This window comes from Cydia pomonella, chromosome 8 (assembly GCF_033807575.1).
Source record: "Cydia pomonella isolate Wapato2018A chromosome 8, ilCydPomo1, whole genome shotgun sequence".
NCBI classification, from domain to species: domain Eukaryota; kingdom Metazoa; phylum Arthropoda; class Insecta; order Lepidoptera; family Tortricidae; genus Cydia; species Cydia pomonella.
In genome coordinates, this window is record NC_084710.1 from 610184 (window position 1) to 632927 (window position 22744).

The window sequence follows — 22744 nt, forward strand, 5'->3', positions numbered from 1 at the left end:
TTGAATGTAAACTTTAGAGGTTTATCTATATTTGGAAAAGTTATCCGGAATATCAGATACTTTTGGCGCGTTGTTTCATCCGCTACTATTGATGCTGACTGTACGATACTTCTCTCTTAAGCATGCGATTTCTGTCATTTATAAAGTCAACATGGCAGTACATAAGTCAACTTCCTATTTGCTTGGAACCATTTGGCAACTTGTTGTAACTAGTAAAATAGCAGTTCAGCGGTGGAATTCTGCAGGCATTATGGGAACCTTTGAGCCAGGTACGATGCAAGGTGGGTTATTTTAGGCTTACGGCCCGATTCGAAGAATGAGATACGATAACGATAAGTTCTAGTTTAGATAAGTTCTTATTTAGATATCGTTATTTTCTATACGACGACGAGGGCAAGCGAGCAGACGGCCAGCCTGATGATAAGCAATGTCCTTAGCCAACGGACGCTTGCAGCTCCAGAGGAGTTACATGCGCGTTGCCGACCCTAACACTCCGCACCCTCGTTGAGCACTGGCAATCTTACTCGCCGGCAGGAACGCGACACTAGGAGTAGGGTCTAGTGTTATTTTGCTGCGTTTTTCTGTACACACTACTACTACATTTATCTCTTTGTTCGAAATTCTCAAAACACATTGTACGAGTATTTACACTAACACAAATATATTATATCAATTTTGAATTGCAAAATACTTTTTACCTCTATAACAGCAGCGCCAAGCAACAAAGAAGCATTTCATTAGTGCTCAATAAAATAAGCTGACATCGCAGCAAAAAGTGTAACAAATGTAAAACGAAACAAGACTACTATTACCAACATCGAAATTCAAAGAGAACATCTATCTCCATCTCTATCGCTCTTGTCATATTTGAGCGAGGACACAGATAGAAGGTTTTAGAATTTCGATAGAATCCCTTCAGAATCAATAAATCGAGAACAATCAAATCGAGTGCGCTGAAGGAATTACGAGCTTCAAATGTTTCACCGTTTGATAAAATTCAATTATAGCCTTTGATGTTAAATGCTCGCTTGCAGCGTTAACTAGAGTGTACGTAAAGTATCATTTAAACGTTTAATATAGGAGACCGAGATAGTGAGCAAAAATAAATAGATTTAGTAGAAATGCGTGCAATGGGAACTCGTTCATGTCTGATAAATTGATAATGGTATATTTTTGTCGTTTCTTAAATACTTATCATCACACTTGCGCGAAAAAGATCTTATTTTATTCAGGTGTACTGAACGACAAAGGCCTATATTGTTTCCGCAGGAGTTCCCTAGGGAGTTTAGGCTTTTTTTTAAATTATGTCAATTATTCATCCAAACCAAGTAGCATAAATGAGTTTTACTTTTAAAATACTGACGTTTATAATTTAATATTTTGTTTATGTTTAAAATTATTTAATTTGATTAATTTAACAGCCGTTTAATTAACATAATTTTCAATCGTGGCTGAATGCCGAATAGATCTTGTGTCTTTGATGCCTAACCTGTCAGGAAATTACAAAATGGCGGACAAATTTTTGATACGTTACCGTATTTAAGAATGATTTCGCTTAAAATTTAGTTTTTTCTTCGTAAGTGTGATGAAAACACATTGTGTGTGAATCCGGGGGTAAGAATATTGCAAACTCGGGTGTTTAATTAATTACCACCCCCGTATCCAAAACTTCACTTACCCCCCTCGTTGCACAATGTACTATTTCTTAATAGCTGGGCTAGAATAATTTATAATTTTACCATCTGTGCTAACGTTTACGCCGACTTGATTCAGTCTGCCAAAGAAGATTAATAATAAAGAGTGAATCACACTGGGGTTAGTTATTTACCAAATCCATCGAAATCGAATAGATATACAACCAGGTTATTTTTATTTTATTTTTAATAAATATTCGTATATTTTTAATTATTGAGTGATTTAATATCACACACATCAAAGAGAAAGATATTTCAAACAAAAAGAAATTTAAGTAAAATATTTTACTTATCTGATTTTTATTAAAAGCAAGAAAAAAAAAATGTTACAGACAAATAATTGCTTTCATGTCCTTTTATGTCTAATTGAAGTAAATATAAAAGTCTAACCTTCGAATGGATTCAATGAAGTAAAAATATCTTTCACCCTTCAGAAATGTAAATGTATGAATTTCTTTGATCAATCATATTAAATAAAAGTAGCATGGCAAAAGATTTAATAACTGTAGGTGCAGATATTTGCTTACATTCAAATTAAAAACCACCAGTAGCAAGGTTTTCTTATCAAACGTATTAAGTCAAAGTAAATGCCGATTAAAATTCGGCAAATATTACTCAAAACTGACAGGCCAATTCCAACAATATAATGTAATACAGATCTAACATCATTCCAATATGAGATGGTTATAATCTTTAGAGGATTAGAGGACCTGCTGAATTGCGCATAATGTCAACCATCAACCAAAAACGTCACTTTGGACACTGACAAATCAGCATCAGATCAGCAGTAAAATCGGATTTACCTGTAAGCCGGGTTTAATTATTCAGGTTAATTTCTAATGTCTTTGCTGCCTGCGTAATCAACATAAACTGAATGCGCTTTTGACTGAGCTAAGCACCTAAGCAAGGGCTATACTTAACAGACGTAAAATCAAATATTTCAAGAAGGCAAATGAGCAGACAAAACGAACCATCGCCCATGGACTCGCAACACCCGAGGCGGTGCGTTGCCGGCCTTTAGGCTTTCTTGAAGGTTTGAAAGTCGTATCGGTCCGGAAATTTTGCAGGCGACAGTTCATTCCACAGTTTAGCTATGCGAGGCAGGAAGTCTACCCAGGGGATTCGATTTCTAGTAAGTAAGTAGTCACTGCCTAAAGACAATTTGGGCTTGATATCCAAAGTTGTAGGACGACCATACACATTCACTAAGTTGTAAACAACGAAACAAATTGCTCTTAAACATTCCCAGCAATAACGACCTCCGAATAAATCACACCGCAAAGTACTAAACACATTAGCAAAAGTCAATTACAACTCGCAATCTGAACATTATTAATGTGCCCATACATTTGAATACAAAAACACTATCGCGTAAAACATGTATTAAACGGCAAAATCCCGACGACGAACATAAACGTAAAGCACCTTTTCGTCCCTTTTTGGGACAGGGTAGGAGGGAAAAACGACGTATGTTATAAATCTGAAATATGGCTCGGTTACGGCGAGAAAACGACAGTTTTGGGTTATGGGGTTATACGTGAAAAATGCAATCGGTTTGTGTTAGGGGTGTGACTTATGCAGTTTTATCTATTTACCTATGATTTCTTCATGTTTTACCCTCAATAATGCATTGGGGTGTTCGAGAGAACAGTGTAGGATAAATACCTGACCTTATTTTATAACACTTCTGATAAAGCTAAGAAGTCGATACTTAGCAGAATATTGATAATGTAGCTTTAAATTCAACGGTATGTAATACATATTGTTGTTAATACATATTGTTATACATGAAAAATGCAACCGGTTTGTGTTAGAAGTGTGACTTGTGCAGTTTTATTTATTTACGGTATTTACCTATGATCTCTTCATGTTTTACCCTCAATAATGCATTGGGGTGTTCGAGAGAACAGTGTAGGATAAATACCTGACCTTATTTTATAACACTTCTGATAAAGCTAAGAAGTCGATACTTAGCAGAATATTGATAATGTAGCTTTAAATTCAACGGTATGTAATACATATTGTTATTAAAATATTTATACATGAAAAATGCAACCGGTTTGTGTTAGAAGTGTGACTTGTGCAGTTTTATTTATTTACGGTATTTACCTATGATCTCTTCATGTTTTACCCTCAATAATGCATTGGGGTGTTCGAGAAAACAGTGTAGGATAAATACCTGACCCTATTTTTAACACTTCTAATAAAGCTAAGAAGTCGATACTTAGCAGAATATTGATAATGTAGCTTTAAATTCAACGGTATGTAATACATATTGTTATTAAAATTGTTAAGGGTGTATATGTAAATAGGTTTTGATACGTTTACACTATTATCTATGTCTAGTCTTAAGTTCTTTTTTAATTCCATATTTAAATTCTAATGTTATTTTGACTGTTTATATTTTTGTACGTCAGTTCGCAAAATAAATCCATCGAAACTAGTCGACTGCCTGGTTTATTGATTATTTTCCACTTTTAGCTATCGAAATTCCCTCTTCTTTATTTTGGTCCTTCTTCCTCACTCATGATCTTGCGATCTAAAACCAAGCAGTCGGCTAAAAGCGCTAAAATGACGCGCTCGGAAACGGGTACCCCTGCCACGGGTAGGCTCGGCCAGTCCAAAAAGTTGGACCACGGTGCGGCCGACGCCACCGTACCACCCGCGGCTTCCGACCCGCAAATCCCCGGGACGTCTCGCGAGTGCCTCCCAACCGGCACCAGCGCCGAACAAGTTAATGTTCCCCTCAGTTGCAGGTCTCGCGCTTCGAGCTCTACGCGATCATCGGCCACGATTAGGGCACGACGATTGACCGCGGAGGCCCACTTGGCCCGCAAAAGCATAGAAAGGGAACAGGAGCTCTTTCAACGCGAGCTCGACAACCAACGGAAACTCCTTGAGCAGTTTAAACAGGTAGAACAGCTTGAACTTGAAGCGAAAATAGCCGCCTTAGAAGCCGAGGAGCGATCCAATCACACGGTTAGTAATGCATATTCTCGTACAGCATCTTGGGTTCGTGACGTAAATCAGGAAAGGCAACCCGTAGACACACGGGCCGAAGTGGGTGTAACTATTCCGCCTTATATAGCGGTAGTTACCACCAAGACTGCCGATCCCCCTATAAATTTACGTCCAGAACCTACTGTAGAGTGTAATGTAGTAAATAACCGTATTAATTCACCTTTATTGCGTGAAGACGTCAAACGTCAAAACGGCCACGATAATGCAGTGATTGATTTTATTAATAATGATCATGAAAATGAAGAGTGCCGCCGCCGTCAAGACCAAACCGAGCCAATAACCGGCTCTGCCACGCTTTTACAAGCTATTGCCGATACGGCTGCCGCAGCTAAAGCGCTCGCCGCACGAGACGTGCCAAGAAAAGCTAAAATTGAGCTTCCAATTTTCTATGGCAACTCGTCACAATGGCTTCAATTTAAATACTTATTTGATAGTACTAAAACTTCTTATTCCCCCGCAGAAAATACGGCGCGTCTATACAACGCACTCCGCGGGCCCGCCCGGGAGGCCGTCGCCTCTTTACTCAACACCGCGGCAGCTTCCGAAGATATCATGGCAGCACTCGAACGTACATTTGCTTGTCCCGAAATGATTGTCTTCGGCGAAGTACAGATTTTAAAAACGCTGCCTCGGCTCGGGCCTGACCTAAAGGAGATAGGTATTTTCGCTAATAAGGTACGCAATTCTTTGTCTACTATGAAATTACTCGGCCTACGAGAATATTTACAATCGCCAGAGCTGTTTCATAATATTCTAGGAAAATTTAACCCTTTAATGAAAATGAGATGGTCTGATTATGCGTCAGATTTGTCAGAAACGTCAAACCATCTCAAGTCAAAGTTAGAACTTTTATCTGACTTTCTAACACGCGAACACGAACGCTATATTAAATTCGCTTTATCGCCAGAAGTAGGGTTTTCTATGTCTATACCGCAACAATCACGAGTACATTTTCCAATGAATAAACCATTTAAACGTGAAAATATACATGCCGTCACTCATGACAAAAATAAAACAACTGGTAACATAGAGTGTGTTTATTGTAAAAAATCCCACAATATTAAAAACTGTACTCAATTTACGTCGTTATCTGTTGACGATAGGTGGCGATGGTTGCGTGAACACAAAGTTTGTTATAAATGTCTAAAAGACAACTCACACCTATGGAAATTATGCAAAAGCAACCCTTGCGGGGTCGATGGTTGTACTTTTCGACACAACCCTCTTTTGCACGGCAGGCAGGATACGTTTAGATCACCGCCTACACCCGATACACGGATTAATAACGTCATTTGCGTTCCTGCGGCTGAAAGTGATATCCAGGTGTCGGACAATAATGTGACTGTGTCAAATATAGGTATATCGTGTAATCAACATAAAACATCTAATGAAATATGTTCAAATATTACAATGTTGAAAGTTTTACCAGTGACACTGTCAGGGCCAAATGGCAGCTATGAAACCTTCGCGTTTCTCGATGATGGCAGCACTGCGACTATGATCGATTGTAAAGTGGCTGCTCGCTTAGGTTTAATAGGACCTGAAGAGTTCATAACTGTCAATGGTATCATGGGTTTACAAAAAACTACAAAGGTAAGATACGTTGACTTTTACATAAGAGGTAAATATGAATCTGATATCCATTTGGTAAATCATGCTAAGGCTGTACAATCGTTAGGCTTGAACGAACAAACTCTATCTAGAGAGACTATTGAATCTTATGCTCACTTAAAAGACCTAGCCGAATACTTGACATATGCTGACGCTACACCAACCGTACTTATTGGTGCTGAGCATTGGCATCTGTCAATATGTCGCGAGGTTTGTGAAGGCAGACGTAACGAGCCCGCCGCTTGTCGCACTTTGCTTGGGTGGACTTTGTATGGACCAACGAGTAGCAAAACCAAGCCAGTCGAGTTCGTCAACCATTGTCAGTTAGACCGCACTGAACCTTCTGAAAATGAACGCCTGGAGTCACTGATAAAGGAGCAATACAAACTCGACTCGCTCGGTATCTCTAAGCGCGAGACTCTATTTAGCAAGCTAGACTCCCGTGCCGTCGAGATTCTTGATGCTACCACCACACGCTTACCGACCGGTAGATATGAAGTAGGTCTTCCGTGGCGTGACAACATACAGTGTGTTCCCGATAGCTGCCCGCAAGCTTTATCAAGATTTCTAAGCCTCGAAAGGAGAATGATTCGTGAGCCCGCCTTCGCTGACGCGTATAAAAAGTTTATTGATAACATGATTGCTAAAAATTATGCTGAGGAGTGCGATTCCGGCACTTATTATAATCATCTTATCACTAAAAGCGTCAACACCAGCATTGATCTCAAACACGATACCAATTTAGGCGATTATTCAAATAAAATTCACACCTTATCTGATAACTTACAACCTAGTACAGTCAGTCCGAATAAAACAGAAACAAATTTTGACATTGAGCTGTCAAGTGTGAATAACAATAAAAATAAATTAAAAACCGAATCTGAACCTAATAAAAGTGACATTAACGCAAGAATAAGGTGGTATTTGCCTCATTTTGGCGTGTACCATCCACAAAAACGTAAACTTCGTGTTGTCCACGACGCAGCCGCGAGTAATCAGGGTGTTTCATTAAACTCGTTGCTGCTTCAAGGACCTGATCTTTTAGAAAATTTATTAGGTATTTTATTTCGGTTCAGAGAGGGCGCTGTTGCTATAACAGCTGATATTAAGGAAATGTTTCCTCAAATAAAAATCCGTGAACAAGATCGTGACGCACTACGTTTTTTATGGCGCGACGTTCAGTCAAGGGAAACAATGCCTCTAAAAGAATATCGGATGACAGCTGTCATTTTTGGAGCATCGTCCAGCCCTTTCACTGCGTTGTACATTAAACATAAAAACGCTATGTCACACCAAGATTCGTATCCAGCGGCAGCCAACGCAAGTATCCATAGTTCCTATATGGACGATTTCTTGGATAGTCTGGACGATGTTGACGAAGCTGCACAGATGGCATCCGATGTTGTGACTATTCATCGTAACGCATGTTTCGAAATGTGTGGCTGGAATTCTAACGATCAGGGAGCATTGCGTCTTATACCGACTGAACTGCGCGCCGTCCAGCCTAGTGAGATGTCACTTGGCAGTGAATCAAGTAGCGTCAGAGCCTTAGGTGTTTCATGGGATCCTATTTCGGACACTGTCGGATTTAGGACTGGTTTAGAAGGTCTCATACTACAGGGCAGTTTTAATAAACGCAAAGTGTTGTCCCACCTCATGAAAGTATACGACCCACTAGGTTTGTTGGGCCCAATAGTGGTCAAAGGGCGTATACTGCTTCAGGAGGCGTGGAGATCCAATATTGACTGGGACACACCATTTCCACCATCACAGATTTTAAAGTGGAACGAGTGGTTTAAGGAACTGTCTGACGTATCTACAATTAGGATTTCACGATGGTACGCCAAGCTCAATGGAGAACCTCTACACAGGGAGCTACACATTTTCGCGGACGCAAGCGAGTTGGCCTTTGCCACCGTCGCTTATTGGCGCTTATTGTATGCAGATGGTACAGTCAAGCTCGCACTCATCACCAGTAAGACGAGAGTCTCACCTTTGAAGCCCATTTCAATTCCTCGTCTAGAATTGCAGGGCGCTTTGATAGCTTCTCGCCTTGCTGTCACTATTAAAGAGTTTCATAAGAAAAAACCTTTACGAACTTTCCTGTGGACAGATTCAAGAACTGTCCTCGGTTGGCTCAGAAGTGACGCACGAACGTACAAACCCTTTGTGGCCCATCGCGTAGGAGAAATTACAGAAAATACGCGCGTGCAAGATTGGAAATGGGTCCCAACTGATTTGAACGTTGCGGACGATGCCACTAGGATTAAGCCGCTTCATCTTAATCCTAACCACCGATGGTTTACAGGTCCCTCGTTCCTTCTCGATCCACCGGAGAATTGGCCTGTTGAACCAGCTGGTCAGCCTATAGTCCAGGAAGAGCGGAAGCAGACTTCTGGACTTGTGGTTGGTCATCTGACAATTACCGCGGATTTCAGTCGTTTTAGTGACTGGCTACGATTACTTCGTGCTACTGCTCGCGTTTTGCAAGCTGCGTCTAAATTTCGCTCGGCTTTAGATCGCGTAGGTCGCATTGCTCCAAGCACCGATGTTAGGCTTCGTCAACGTACGAATAGACCTACGTCCACCACTCTAATCCCCCTGACAGCGGAACTTATGGAAGCCGCAGAAAGGCACGTCCTGAAGAAAGTACAGTCTGAATCATTTAGTGACGAAATCCCAATAATAGAACGTGGAGAATTGATACCAAAGAGTAGTCGCCTGGCGAAGCTTTCTCCCAGAATGGGGCCAGACAACTTGTTGCACCTAGCTGGCAGAATCGTTGCCGTACAAGACGTCGGTTCCGAGATCAAGTTTCCAATCATTCTAGATGGACGACACCCAGTAGTGCGCTTATTGGTCAATTTCTACCATCGCAAGGCTGGACATGCAAACAATGAAATGGTGGTCAATGAGGTTCGACAAAAATATTGGCTTCTTCATCTGCGCAGTACTGTTCGAAGCGTCACCAGCAAATGTTTGTTCTGTCGCATCAAAAGAGCAAAGCCAATGAATCCGATGACCGGTAACCTTCCTCCTCAGCGGCTTGCCCACCACCGCCGCCCATTCACGTACACTGGCTTGGATTATTTCGGCCCGATAAATACCAAGATCGGCCGAAGACAAGAGAAACGTTATGTGGCCCTGTACACCTGCATGACATCCAGAGCCGTTCACCTGGAGCTTGTACATTCCCTTTCTGCTGACTCCGCAATAATGAGCCTGCGACGGTTTATTGCTAGAAGAGGCGCTCCCAATACTGTATATTCTGACAACGGTACATGTTTTGTTGGTGCAGACCGAATTCTACGCGAATTTTATCAGAACGAGGTCTACGATTTTGCTGCCAATAGAGGAATAAAGTGGAGCTTTATCCCTGCCGCTGCTCCTTTTTTCGGCGGATGCTGGGAGAGACTTATTCGCACCGTCAAAGTCGCGCTGAATGCCACATTACGAGAAAGAGAACCTAATCCCGAAGTCCTAGTAACTCTCCTTCTAGAAGCTGAGGCAATTGTAAATTCTCGACCTCTGACCCATGTCCCTATTGGCCCTGAAGACCAGGAAACCCTAACGCCCTTCCACTTTCTAATTGGCTCATCTTCTAACCAGGTTCTGCCTGCAACCCTTGACGACCGAGACCTTTTAAGACGTGCTGACTGGAGGAAGGCGTTGAGATTGGCCGACCACTTTTGGAACCGATGGGTAAAAGAAATTCTGCCAACCATGCAACCTCGCCAGATAGCGGAGAACACGACTTGACTCTTGGCGACTTAGTCATCATTGTAGACCAGAACCTACCCCGAGGAACCTGGCCACGCGGCCGCGTCGTTGCTACATTCCCTGGCAGAGACGGAGTGGTCAGGGTGGTGGACGTAGCCACATCAGGTGGAATTCTTCGTCGACCTTCTAAAAAATTGGTCAGATTAGAGGCATAAAGTCTCAGTTTATATCTAGTCTGGCTAGTTTTGTGTGCTTTCGCACACAAGGGGGTGGGATGTTAAGGGTGTATATGTAAATAGGTTTTGATACGTTTACACTATTATCTATGTCTAGTCTTAAGTTCTTTTTTAATTCCATATTTAAATTCTAATGTTATTTTGACTGTTTATATTTTTGTACGTCAGTTCGCAAAATAAATCCATCGAAACTAGTCGACTGCCTGGTTTATTGATTATTTTCCACTTTTAGCTATCGAAATTCCCTCTTCTTTAAAAATATTTATACATGAAAAATGCAACCGGTTTGTGTTAGAAGTGTGACTTGTGCAGTTTTATTTATTTACGGTATTTACCTATGATCTCTTCATGTTTTACCTTCAATAATGCATGGGGGTGTTCGAGAGAACAATGTAGGATAAATACCTGACCGTATTTTTTAACACTTCTGATAAAGCTAAGAAGTCGATACTTAGCAGAATATTGATAATGTAGCTTTAAATTCAACGGTATGTAATACATATTGTTATTAAAATATCTTTCGTATGTGTCAATTTCCCGACAAAGTAGACCCTTTTGCGGAATGCCCCTATTCACATGTTTTCAATTTAAATTGCTACTCAACTGAGAATTGCAAGCTTTCCTGTGTCATAAAACAAGAAATAATTATGCATTATACTAATACCTTAACATGATCGCAGAGTTGTTATGCCTAGATGTAACACTCGCACACGAGTTTCGTGCATTTTTGAGCCGAGCGAGCAGGAGTTTAGGAGGTAGCCAATCCCCTCTTGAAGCTCGTGTAAAAGAACATATTGCAGGTAACTGGAAAGATTAGACTCGAACAAAATGTGGCAAGTTATTTATCATTATTTTATAATAGGAAATAATAATAATAATAGCGTTAATTTTAGGCCATAAGCCCATAAAATTGTACACATACTTACTTACTCCTCTGGCGCAGCGAACCAAAGTGTGTCTTTGCCTCCAACACTACTCGCCACTGATCCCGGTCCTGTGCAGTTTCTCGCCAGTCTTCAACCTGGAGCTCGCGCAGATCCGTGTCCACCACATCCGCTCATCGATACCTAGGTCGACCGGCCGGACCCATGCAAAACTTATTCTATGTTATGCTACAGAATAGAATAGAAATCATTTATTGTTTACCGGGTACAATAAGATGGAATACAATATTATACACATAGAGTCACAACGGCAACCCATATCGGGCATACAATATTACATTTGCTACTTAACTAATAATTTAACTAAAACGACATACCTATTTGTTAACTTGCTAATTGGCTTCATACATACAGTTTAAAAAACAGATAACCAAAATTCCTGACGCACTGCAGAATCGAGGCAGCCGCATCAGCATCACAAAGATGTTATTGTACTGAACGACCTCCCGAGTATATGAAACCCACAGACTGCTCGCATAGAACGAATGGCAGTAAGCTTAAAGAGTTATCTTTATATTTAACATCGAACAAACTTGCAATCATATTTCCACTAACCGGCAGGGCACTGGCCTGCGCTTTTATTCAATGTCATAATCATACCTATTTGTTTTTTTTACAGGATGCGTAGCTCATATGTAGTCATAAAAAATCATAAGAAGTTAAGAAACATAACTGCCATTTGTAAATCATCTTGTCTTTATTTACAATGTAAAAGAAATTTAATAAGATTTGCAATCTGCAGCACCTGCTTGTAAAGATCTCTTCATTAGTTTAATCTGCAGGCAGCAGCTTCCTTAAATTCTTCTTACCCGGTTCTTTTACGTCGTTAAAATCACATTAATTTGGCTTCAATTCGGTCATGGAAAAATTGTGCTTCAATTTGCAGTTAAATAATCAATTCAAGTTGCGTTCATGGTTTTCCACCTAATGTGTACCTATGAGAGGCAACCTGATTTTTTTAGAATAGAGGAAACAGTATAAGTTGCGGTCACTTTATTTTAATACATGCTTCAGCTCTTTCTGATCACGCGTACAAATTTCCAATGGGATAGGATTACTCTGAAACGCACACGGCATATTTTTCCAGAGCACCTTTTTGTATGGTGATTTTGGGCTCTTAAAGATGTTTTATGAAATAGATTTTTACTGGTGTCATAGGAATACTGAGGATGCAACTTTTTTGTCAGTCTTTTTTTTTTGTTTTGAAATCGTTGTTGAATGACGTGCTTCTATATATGACCACCATCCATAAATAAAATAAAAACTATTTATTACTCGTACGATAACTAAGCTTGTGAACCTAGGGTCTATTTTTATGGCTTCTATGTATTTTCATTTTCAATTGTGTTTTTGTTTTTTTCTCACTTTGTACGCATGTATGTGTGCGTCAGTGTTAGCATTTTTTTTTATATACTTTGTAATTACTTGTGAGTTCCTGTAATTGGCTCTGTATTAATCTTGTTGTCCTATTGTAAGTTTAAAGCTGTTGGTTCTCCTGAACATAAATAAATAAATAAAAATAAAACTAAAGCCTATTAAATCTGTTGTTGCCTAATCTCATAGTAAAAATTGTATAAAATTTCTCAGGTCAAAATTAGAATAACGTTCGACATACAATTTTTAAAATGCAATCATATTAGTTTACCTCGAAGAAACTTATGAAGAGTTTTACTTTTATACCTAGGTATAGTTTTAAGTTACACCATTTTTAATTTTTGATTAATGTACTTTCAATCTCAAAAAAAAAAACATTTTCATTACAACTTGTCAAGAAATTCAATTTTTGTACAGTCTTTTTTACTCCACCATCAAATTCTGCATATCAATTTACAGCGTTTTAACAAAAAACGTAATTAACGTACTTGCGCAGATTTTACACCCGGTGTTAAATCCTAACGTTCGCACCTTCGAAAGTAAACGCTATTATACGACGGCTGAGCCAAGGTTCCACGTCCATGATTAACGCAGTATTTATGGCCGGATTACAACCTTTTCAAATTAAACTTGTATCGGGTAGAGTGCAATGGATTTACATGTTAAATGTGGGTTGTGAGAGTTTAAAGGTTTAGATGCTTATTGTTAAGGGTTGAAAGTAAAGGTACTAAGTTTAAAGGATTATTTGCAAGGAGTCCTGGACGTGTTCGGACCGTTCGATAAAATTCGTGATATTTGGCGCGGTATATGGGTTTTTGCGGCATTTATAATTCTACAGTAATTTTGCACATAAAAACGAGAAAATAAAATGATAAATATTAAATGAATGGAAAATGTCCGTCGAAATGGATATTAAATTTTCCTGTAATGTAAAACTGACAGACATTTTATGGAGAATTCTATAATAGTACATTACTATAGAGGCCGGGAAACGTAGGGTTGCAGGCCAAGTAGATATAGACCGGACAGAAACGCGGCCGGCAACCCCGTTTCTCGCCGAGATTTGTATAGTGCTTTTCTCAAACTTGCAATTAAAACAAAAAAAGTAGTCAATTTGTTTTGTGGCGACCTACTCGGCTCGCCACTCTACCAGCGGTGCACTGCGCGCGTAAAAGTCCGCGCGCCTACGCGATGCGCCACCGCCGTTGCTTAGCAACGAATATGCAGTAAAAACAAAATTAACTGAAAAGGGAAAACTTATCACAATACCTATATAAAATTCGACTGAGTACTGTATAATTTACCATGGTGCCATACCATGCGGTTACAAACGTAATTTTAGTACATTTTTTTGGCCTGTAGGTTATTAAAGTGTTGTGGAGTTCCAGGGAGGTGGAAAGAATCTTCAACTGATTTACGGAAAAATATGGTATTTCCGTAACTCGACGGAAATTACATACATTTTTTCGGGACAAGTTGTGATTTCGTATTTATCCCGCCCAGAATGACGAGTTCTTCAAACCAGCCAAAAATAAACAAAATAAAATTCCACCTACGTTTTACGTTCTGTGAATTCATATTTAGCGTTAGCGATAAAAATCCTTGAATTTATAAAGGTGATTATGAAAACAAAAGCTGCTGCCATGACCTAACTATTACAGTATTTTTTAGCAAGTTAACAGAGCACTAAACTAAATTAAAAATATCAAAATAATTCTTTTATAACTTAAATACATTGTTGCAGTGGATTTTTGTATTAAATGTTGAATAAAGAAAGTGGTTGCTGTTAGTATTTAAAATATTTTATTTATCGCATCTGAAGATGAATTATGTTACTTAACGAAAGATGACGGAATTATGAAATTGCTCAATCTCCGCTTCCCGACTGTTCGTCTCCATCTGTTCGTCTGCCCGTGTCTCTCTGTATCCCATGGCTCCTCTACATAATGGCCCAGCGTAGGCAAGTCCTAGGGACGCATTTAAGCGTTAGAGGGAGCAAGAGATATTGCTATCTCATTTCACCGCATAGCATAGCCCTTGGACTGGCTTACGCTGGGCCATCGTATAGAGGAGCCATCACAAATAGTATAGTTAAAAAATTTTCAGCTAACACTTAGCACTTGAGAGACCATCTTGTGAACAATGACATTGTTCTCTAAAGCTCTGGTCTCCTAGAATAGCAGTGCCGTCATAAAGCGGCCGTAATTCAGCGGTGATTGACGTCACTAGAACGTCTATGTAAACAAAATAGCGCGGCTTCCTAGAGGGCGGTGATTGAAGGAACATTATTTTTCCACGGTTATCCTAGAAAACCAGAGCTTTATGTTTAAGGCTACCGCCAATAACAAATAGTAGCAAGTAACAAAAAATCCAAACAAATAGCTTGCGTCTCCTTTCATTCACAAGGTTGAAATTGCAACAGCTTAGCTTATTAAGAAAGGCATTTTGTCATTAAAAGCGAAACAACGCCGATCCTGAGTAATATGACCTGAGTATCGATTTCAATGTACAAGTGTCATTATCGAATCTGCTATTGCTATCCTATTGCGATTTGAACCTTGTGAATTAGAGAATTGGACTTTACAGCCACAGGAAAAGATGTGCCGCACCTCCGATCTCCGACGGCGTACGGACTTCTTCTTAATCAACTGTCGCTGCAACAATCATTTGTCAAGATGCTGTGGCAAATGATGAAGGTAACTATTGTTTCTTATTGTAATTAGTTATTAACGGTAGCCTTAAACATTACACAATTTCATTGTTCACAAGATAATCTCTCGAGTGCTAAACGGTCAGTTTAAAGAGTTTCAACTACTTTATATAGGCAATCCTTGAGCCCAGCGGCCCGGGTAGGGATGACAGCTAGTGACCTGATGGAATGACACTGGTTCCTTGGAGTGTGGGTCCGCCGCTAGTTTGGGACGCTACTTGCGTTGATACCCTGGCACCGTCTCATGTTCCAAGCATATGTTGGTGCTGGCGCTATGGCATTCTCGGCCTAAAGCCTCAAACAGCGCCAATATGCCGCCCCAGGAAGCAGCTACATGTTTGCAACGTTTGGCGTTGAAACTTTAGGGTCATGGGGCCTAAGTGCGCGAGTGTATAAAAGATTTTCGGCGCTTAATAGAGGTTTTTGGCGGCCAGAGGACTAGGCACTATTTCGCATATCGAATAAGTATTGCCATTCAAAAATGAATACCATTTTCTTGCCCATTGACGGCAGTTTTATTATTTGTTTATTTTTCCGTTGGTAATGATCAAAAAAATCTGTAATAGGTAGACAGTTTAAAATACAAATGTATTTCTATAGGTACATTACTTTGATTTAACAAATATGAACAATTTAGATTTGTGAGGGACACCTTAATCGCGATGTTACAGAAAGAACCCTGAACACAGTTTTATTATCTACTTTGTAATCTTACTTTGTAAAGTATCCTTAAAACCTTACACGAGTTCCCAATATTTGAACAGAGGGCAAGGCCACTCGGCGTACCCAGCAAAACGTAACATCCGCAAAAAGGTCAGCAGACTTCGAATATCAATGAAAGAAAATATTTTGTGTTATGATACCAGTCTTCCGCGTCTGAGATCAGTAGAAAATACGCCTCAACGAGTGCACCTGAGCACGGACTTAGAGTCAATAAAGTGATAAGAAAAATACAAAAAAAAAAGTAGATGAAGTGTAGAGTAGGCAGGATTGACAAATTATAAATTTAATATAGATTGTGGTTATATTAACCTGTGCCGTGAGGAGTTTGATGAGACAGTAACAGCAAAACGAATTAACAACTAGGTGGTGCTATAATACATGAGAAATAAAAACAATATACAAACTATGAGGTGGTCAACTAAACTAATTAAAATAACTTACATGCAGATAAAGACTAATGATAACTATAGAAATGAGAATGAGTGGATGCAAAACTTTACTTAATAATAATGATGAGTAATACTACTCTGTGTAAATTCTAAATTTAGTTGACTGGTAGAGTCAGACCAAGATAAGTTGGCAGCGATTTTGACAGCCCGTACAGTGCAAGTGTTATTTATGTCGATCTCTTGACACAACCGAAAGAAAATAGAGCGAGTAGAAAGTTTGTTTATAACACTTGTTTTCGCTCGAACTTCTTCGTATTATAATATCTAGCAACGAAAATTAGGACTGAAAATAAAAATATGTTACTTGAATGTTTATGTCAATTTTTTTTAAAAAGTGCAGGTCGTTTTTCAAGACATGCGTCGCTTAATGACATAATCCGTCGATCTCTTGCCACCATCAATGTGCCTGCTCTTCTTGAGCCGACTGGCATTATCAGGGATGATGGCAAGAGGCCTGGTGGGGTGTCCTTGGTTCCTTGGAGCTTGGGACGGATGTTAGTGTGGGATGCTACCTGCGTAGACACACTGGCACCATCCCACCTCCAACGGACTAATGTGAAAGCGGGCGCAGCGGCGGAAAGCGCCGAAATTTTGAAACGTAATAAATATAAGAGCCTCGATAGAGAGTACCATTTTGTACCATTTGGCGTTGAAACTCTAGGTCCATGGGGTCCCAGCGCGCACAAGTTTTTGGAGAAATCGCGAAACGTCTGGTTGACGTAATTAGTGACCGAAGAGCTGGCGGCTTCCTCACACAACGTATCAGTATTGCGATACAGCGAGGAAATGTCGCCAGCATCCTTGGTACAATGCCTCAAGGGCCTATTTTAGATATATGCTAATTATAGTAATCATCTGTATACATCCATTATGTATATTGTTATTGTAAATAAATATAGCGTTATTTAGTGTTATTTTAAACGTTAAACTTCTTTAAAGTTATGACTTAGCATTTGCACAGGCTGGGCTATCAAAATTGCTGAAAACTTAGCTTGGTTTGATTCTATATAATGGCTCAAGGCGTTAAGTCCGTCATTTATACTATTATGTATTGTGCAGTAAAGATAAAACAAAATATAACTGGAAATAGAATAAGCTTTTTGACAAAATATTAAATTTGATAAAAGATTTTATCGCCTACTGTACTTTTCTTTCAACAGGCACCTAAGGCACATCGAGACAATTCTAAGACACCCAAAAACCCAATGAGTTAGCGTTGTCATAAGACATCTGCTATAAAGCAGTTCATATGCCCACCTCCTGTGAAGTCCTGTGGCGATTATCAGATCAGCTCGATGGTAAATATTTCATTGTTATTTCACATTATGTGAAGGATTAGCTTAATCCAAAGTGGGTCCAAACTAAACCTGCAAGCGTTGACCCGAATATACATACATTACAACTTAGCAACAAATCCCAGGAATTGGTGTAGGCGCTAGATTTTACGAAAGCCACTGCCACGAGTGCCATCTGACCTACTAACCCAGAGTGGAAACTAGGCCTCATTTGGAATAGTTCGGTTTCCTGACGATGTTTTCCTTCACTGAAAAGCGACTGGTAAATAGCAAATGATACCTATCGTACATAAGTTCCGAAAAGCCCATGGGTACTAGACGGGGTTTGAATTTGCGACCCCCGGATTGAAAGTCACACGCTCTTACTGCTAGACTTCCAGCGCGGTAAGTAGTATAAATAATAAAAAATAATAATTCAGCCTATATACGTCCCACTGCTGGACTGGGTGCTGGTGTAAGTAGTATAACTACATTAAAAAAACTATTAAATTAAAATAATTTAGTTTGTTCCCTAGTTCATTTGCTTGTAATTTTGACACTTCTGACGGCCTAGTGGGTGGTGACCCTGCCTATGAAGGCGTTGGTTCTGGGTTCAAATCCTGGAAAGGGCATTTATTTGTGTGATGAGCACTAATATTTGTTTCTGAGTATTGGGTGTTTTCTACTTATGTATTAATATATTATATATATCGTTGTCTGAGTACCCACAACAAAAGCCTTCTTGAGCTTACTGTGGGCCTTCATCAATTTGTGTAATAATGTCCTATAATATAAAAAATAATAATAATATTAATGTTTACCTGTAAATTTAAAGTTGTTCCAAATTTTCCAATTAATTAATTAATTCCTTGTTCCTTCGTACAAGAAATCTAATTACTGGGTACAACACGAGTTAATTAAGAATGAAAAGTAATTATGACAAGGATTAAATTGGTTATGTTGATTTACAAAGTTATACACACATTATTTTTGGCGGCGTACCATTATAAATATATTCCGTTACATAATGGAATGATGACTGCAGTAAATTACTCAAGAAGGTAGACGTACCGTAAAACCATCCAATTAATTATAGTCCAGTAATACAACCATGATCCACATATTCATAACGTAATTAAATATCATTTCCACTTCTGTATTTAGTGTTGTCCAAGTTAATTCTAATATTTGCTTATTGTTATTTGCCACACCGATATTAAAATTTAACGCTTATGATCGGTTCGTCTGCGTGAAGCAACTCACCCATATAATATGTTACATTTTATAGTAGTCTTGTATATATTTAGCCATCTCCTGATACAAAATAGGAGAGCTAGTAAATAGTAAATACAAATGAGAGTGAGTTATACGCTAGGCCGATCCTGAATTAGGCATTCCGATTGCCCATTTGTTACGCTTACAACAGAACTGATACGAGGGTTTTAGGCTAGTGTGGAAAATACTAAAAACAGAAACGTTATTAATTGTAGAAGTCAGGGGAATATTTAAGACAAATTTTCGGTGTGTTATAATTAATGGCTATGTTAGGTCATCTAAAACGGTATAAGACTAATAAATGAAATAAGTCCACAAACTGTAGTTTATGTGTCCCACCTTACAGAGAACAGCAGCCAAATAACACTAGACCCTACTCATAGTGTTGTGTTCCTCCCGGTGAGTAAGGTTACCAGAGCTCAACAAGGGGGCGGGGGGGGGGGGCAGTTTAGGGTCGGCAACGCACATGTAACTCCTCTGGAGTTGCAGGCGTACATAGGCTACGGAGACTGCTTACTATCAGGCGGGCCGTATGCTTGTTTGCCACCGACGTAGTATAAACATAAAATGTGTATAACAAAAAAATATATATATGTATATTATAACAACACATCTGTAATTTACTCTAAGGAATAAAATGTTAATATCCAAAAACAAAGAAACTACACAAACAATAAAGCTTACTCTATTTATAGACTTGTCGTGGCCAGATCATAGAATTTGTTCATTTCATGAAATGCCATTTTAGAATTGATCACTTTAAGACACGGTTACATTAAACTTTATCATGATGTAGCCCACCGATCATTTCATGAAATACCACGTTTTGAAACAATCGATTGTTAATCTTTAATGCCAATACTAAATTGAAAAATCAATTAATAGTTTATTTAAACGTACTTATATTTTTTCTACCGTGTATCCTCAAATGTTAGCATTTGTTATTGCAACGTCTCGGGTGCACGGCGGAATACATTAATACCCTTCCCGGCTGTTTGCGCTGACTAATGGAAGATTTTGAAGGGCCCCATTGGCAGTAAAACAATTTAAAGGTGGATTGTGTACGCGGATTGTTTTGAATCGAGCAATGAAACGGTTTCATCTCGTTGTCATGAGTACTTACATTATAATTACACGGCTTTTTACGGAAATATTAACAGCATGTTCCTTATTTGTTTTACCTGGTTCCTTTTTTAGGGTTCCGTAGTCAACTAGGAACCCTTATAGTTTCGCCATGTCCGTCTGTCTGTCTGTCTGTCCGAGGTTTTGCTCCGTGGTCGTTAGTGCTAGAAAGCTGAATTTGGCATGGATATATATTATAAATCAATAAAGCCGAGAAAGTCGTACAATAATTTTTTTTTAGGGTACCTCCCCTACACGTAAAGTGGGGATGAAGTTTTTTTTTTGCTTCAACCCTAAGTGTGGGATATCGTTGGAAAGGTCTTTCAAAACTAATAGGGGTTTTCAAGAATCATTTTTTGATAAAGTGAATATATTCGGAGATAATCGCTCCGAAAGAAAAAAAAGATGTGTCCCCCCCCCTCTAACTTTTGAACCATAAATCCAAAAAATATGAAAAAAATCGTGGAAAGAAAGACATTAAATGAAAACTATAGCGAACATGATCAGTTTAGCTGTTTTTGAGTTATCGCAAAAAGTATTCCCTTCATAGTAAAAAACTTTAATTAGGTACTGATTATGCAAATTTGCCTATTTGTTTAACTCGGATGAAAGGTACCGTTTCATCCCTTGGTTAACAATTTACTATACTTTAAGCTCCAGTTTAGCTTATTGTTACGGAAGAGTAACTACGGAACCCTACACTGAGCGTGGCCCGCCATGCTCTTGGCAGGTTTTTATTTTTTAATGTATTTGATCCGCAGTGTATGTATTTGTCTCTACCGCATAAACGTTTTGGCATACTTACTGTAAGTTTATGCATGTGACTGAAATAAATAAAAAATTGCTGCCTTCAAAATCCCCTTAGGTCGCATGGTCCGACTGACTAGTCCGATCAATCGGAATACGAATATATTTTTTTCCCGCTGGCTCGATTGATCGGAATATAAGGACTTCTCTAATTCTCGTAGTCCTACTATCGGAGTAACGGGATTTTAAAAGTTCGTCTAGTTCGATCGATCGAACCACGAGACCTTGAAAAATTCTCTTAATCCGATCACACAACTTTTATTTTTCCTGTTAGTCCGACCGATATTTTTTGGTTAATTTTTACTTACTGACCCAAAAGTGTTTTCTTACTTTCGACGTGATCCTGGGTAGGAATGGAGTCGATTGGCATCAAAAACAACAACAAAATGACCTTTTTCTCGCACCCTGTATGTTTTACCGGAAATCTGTTACCGCCAATTTTCATCAATTTGAAATCGAGGGATGGTCTCTTAAGGCCATTTTTACCTAGCAGCACGGGATCTGGTAGCTACCCTTACTGACCCAAAATCTAATTCCACCCTGTAGGTATATTCTTAACCCAAATTTTATTTTAATTTAAAATCTTACATATTTATCAGAGAACATATAGAAAACTTATCAATTGCCAGTGTCTAGTAGTGAGTTAAGATGAGATAACGTTTATGTGTCATTAGCCGGACTTAGCAATAATATCAAGTCTACAGTTATGTCCGATCAATCGATCCAACAGGAAGAAAACACGACCTCGTGGTTCGGTCGATCGAACTAGACGAACTTTTAAAATCCCGTTACTCCGATAGTAGGACTACGAGAATTAGAGAAGTCCTTATACTCCGATCAATCGAGCCAGCGGGAAAAAAATATATTCGTATTCCGATTGATCGGACTAGCCAGTCGGACCATGCGACCTAAGGGTCAAAATCGCGACATCTATATGAAAAATGAAATGATGACATGAAAAATATTTGTTAAATTAAAAATTTTATTTCAAAGTGCTTGGTCGTAAAAAAGTATTGAATGCAACGTTGTTTAACTGAGTCAAAAAATACTCATAGCGTCTTTATTAACAATTTTCGGCTATCTTCAAATTGTTACTCACGCCACTCGCCTTTTTTTACCTCTCTTTAACAACGGTTGCATAAAATACTATTATAATGATATCGTCTATGCCTGCTTTGCTCATATACTTACTTACCAACACTATGTCCCAATCTCATTTAATTATTAAGACGTTATTCAATTCAATTCACTTCAATTATTTATTAATAATGCATGATGATTATAGTGATGGTTTGCTAAAAATTTGCATATTATGTAGCATTTTCTCTATTTTAAGGTAATCTGTATCATCTTTGTTAGTTAAGATACTTTACTGCAGAAAAGCGGTGTCTCTTATCACAAGTATCTCTTAATCTTCTCTACTTAAAAAGAGACATCTACCCTTTTATTGTCAAAATCATGCATTCTGATTATGATCCATGTTTTTGTTTTTTTTTTTTTTTTAGCCTATTTGTGTGTCCCACTGCTGGGCAAAGGCCTCCCCTCTAGCTTTCCAATCCTCCCTGTGCTGAGCAAGGTCCCGCCAGTCCCGCTGAAACGCATCCAAATCGTCCCGCCATCTCTTTCTCGGTCTGCCTCTGCCACGACTACACCGGGGATGCCAGCTAGTGGCTATTTATGATATGAATGATTGATGTATGCTAACGAATTTTTTTTTTATATCAACATATCTACACAATTTTATAATTTCAAAACATTTATTAAATTTTTAATTTTACGGTAAC

At 38.9% G+C, this 22744-nt stretch overlaps 2 protein-coding genes across 2 annotated transcripts; both read left to right on the top strand.

The window, feature by feature from the left end:
- The first annotated feature begins 3986 nt into the window (after positions 1 to 3986).
- Positions 3987 to 7798, top strand: LOC133520350 (uncharacterized). Its single transcript, XM_061854724.1, has 2 exons — positions 3987 to 4673; positions 5176 to 7798. The coding sequence occupies exons 1-2, from the start codon at positions 4221 to 4223 to the stop codon at positions 5305 to 5307; spliced, it is 585 nt and encodes a 194-aa protein (XP_061710708.1). The 5' UTR covers positions 3987 to 4220; the 3' UTR covers positions 5308 to 7798.
- On the top strand, positions 7668 to 10085 carry LOC133520290 (uncharacterized). The gene has a single exon (XM_061854659.1). It carries the CDS (start codon positions 7668 to 7670, stop codon positions 10083 to 10085), a length of 2418 nt encoding a protein of 805 aa, XP_061710643.1.
- Positions 10086 to 22744: the final 12659 nt, after the last annotated feature.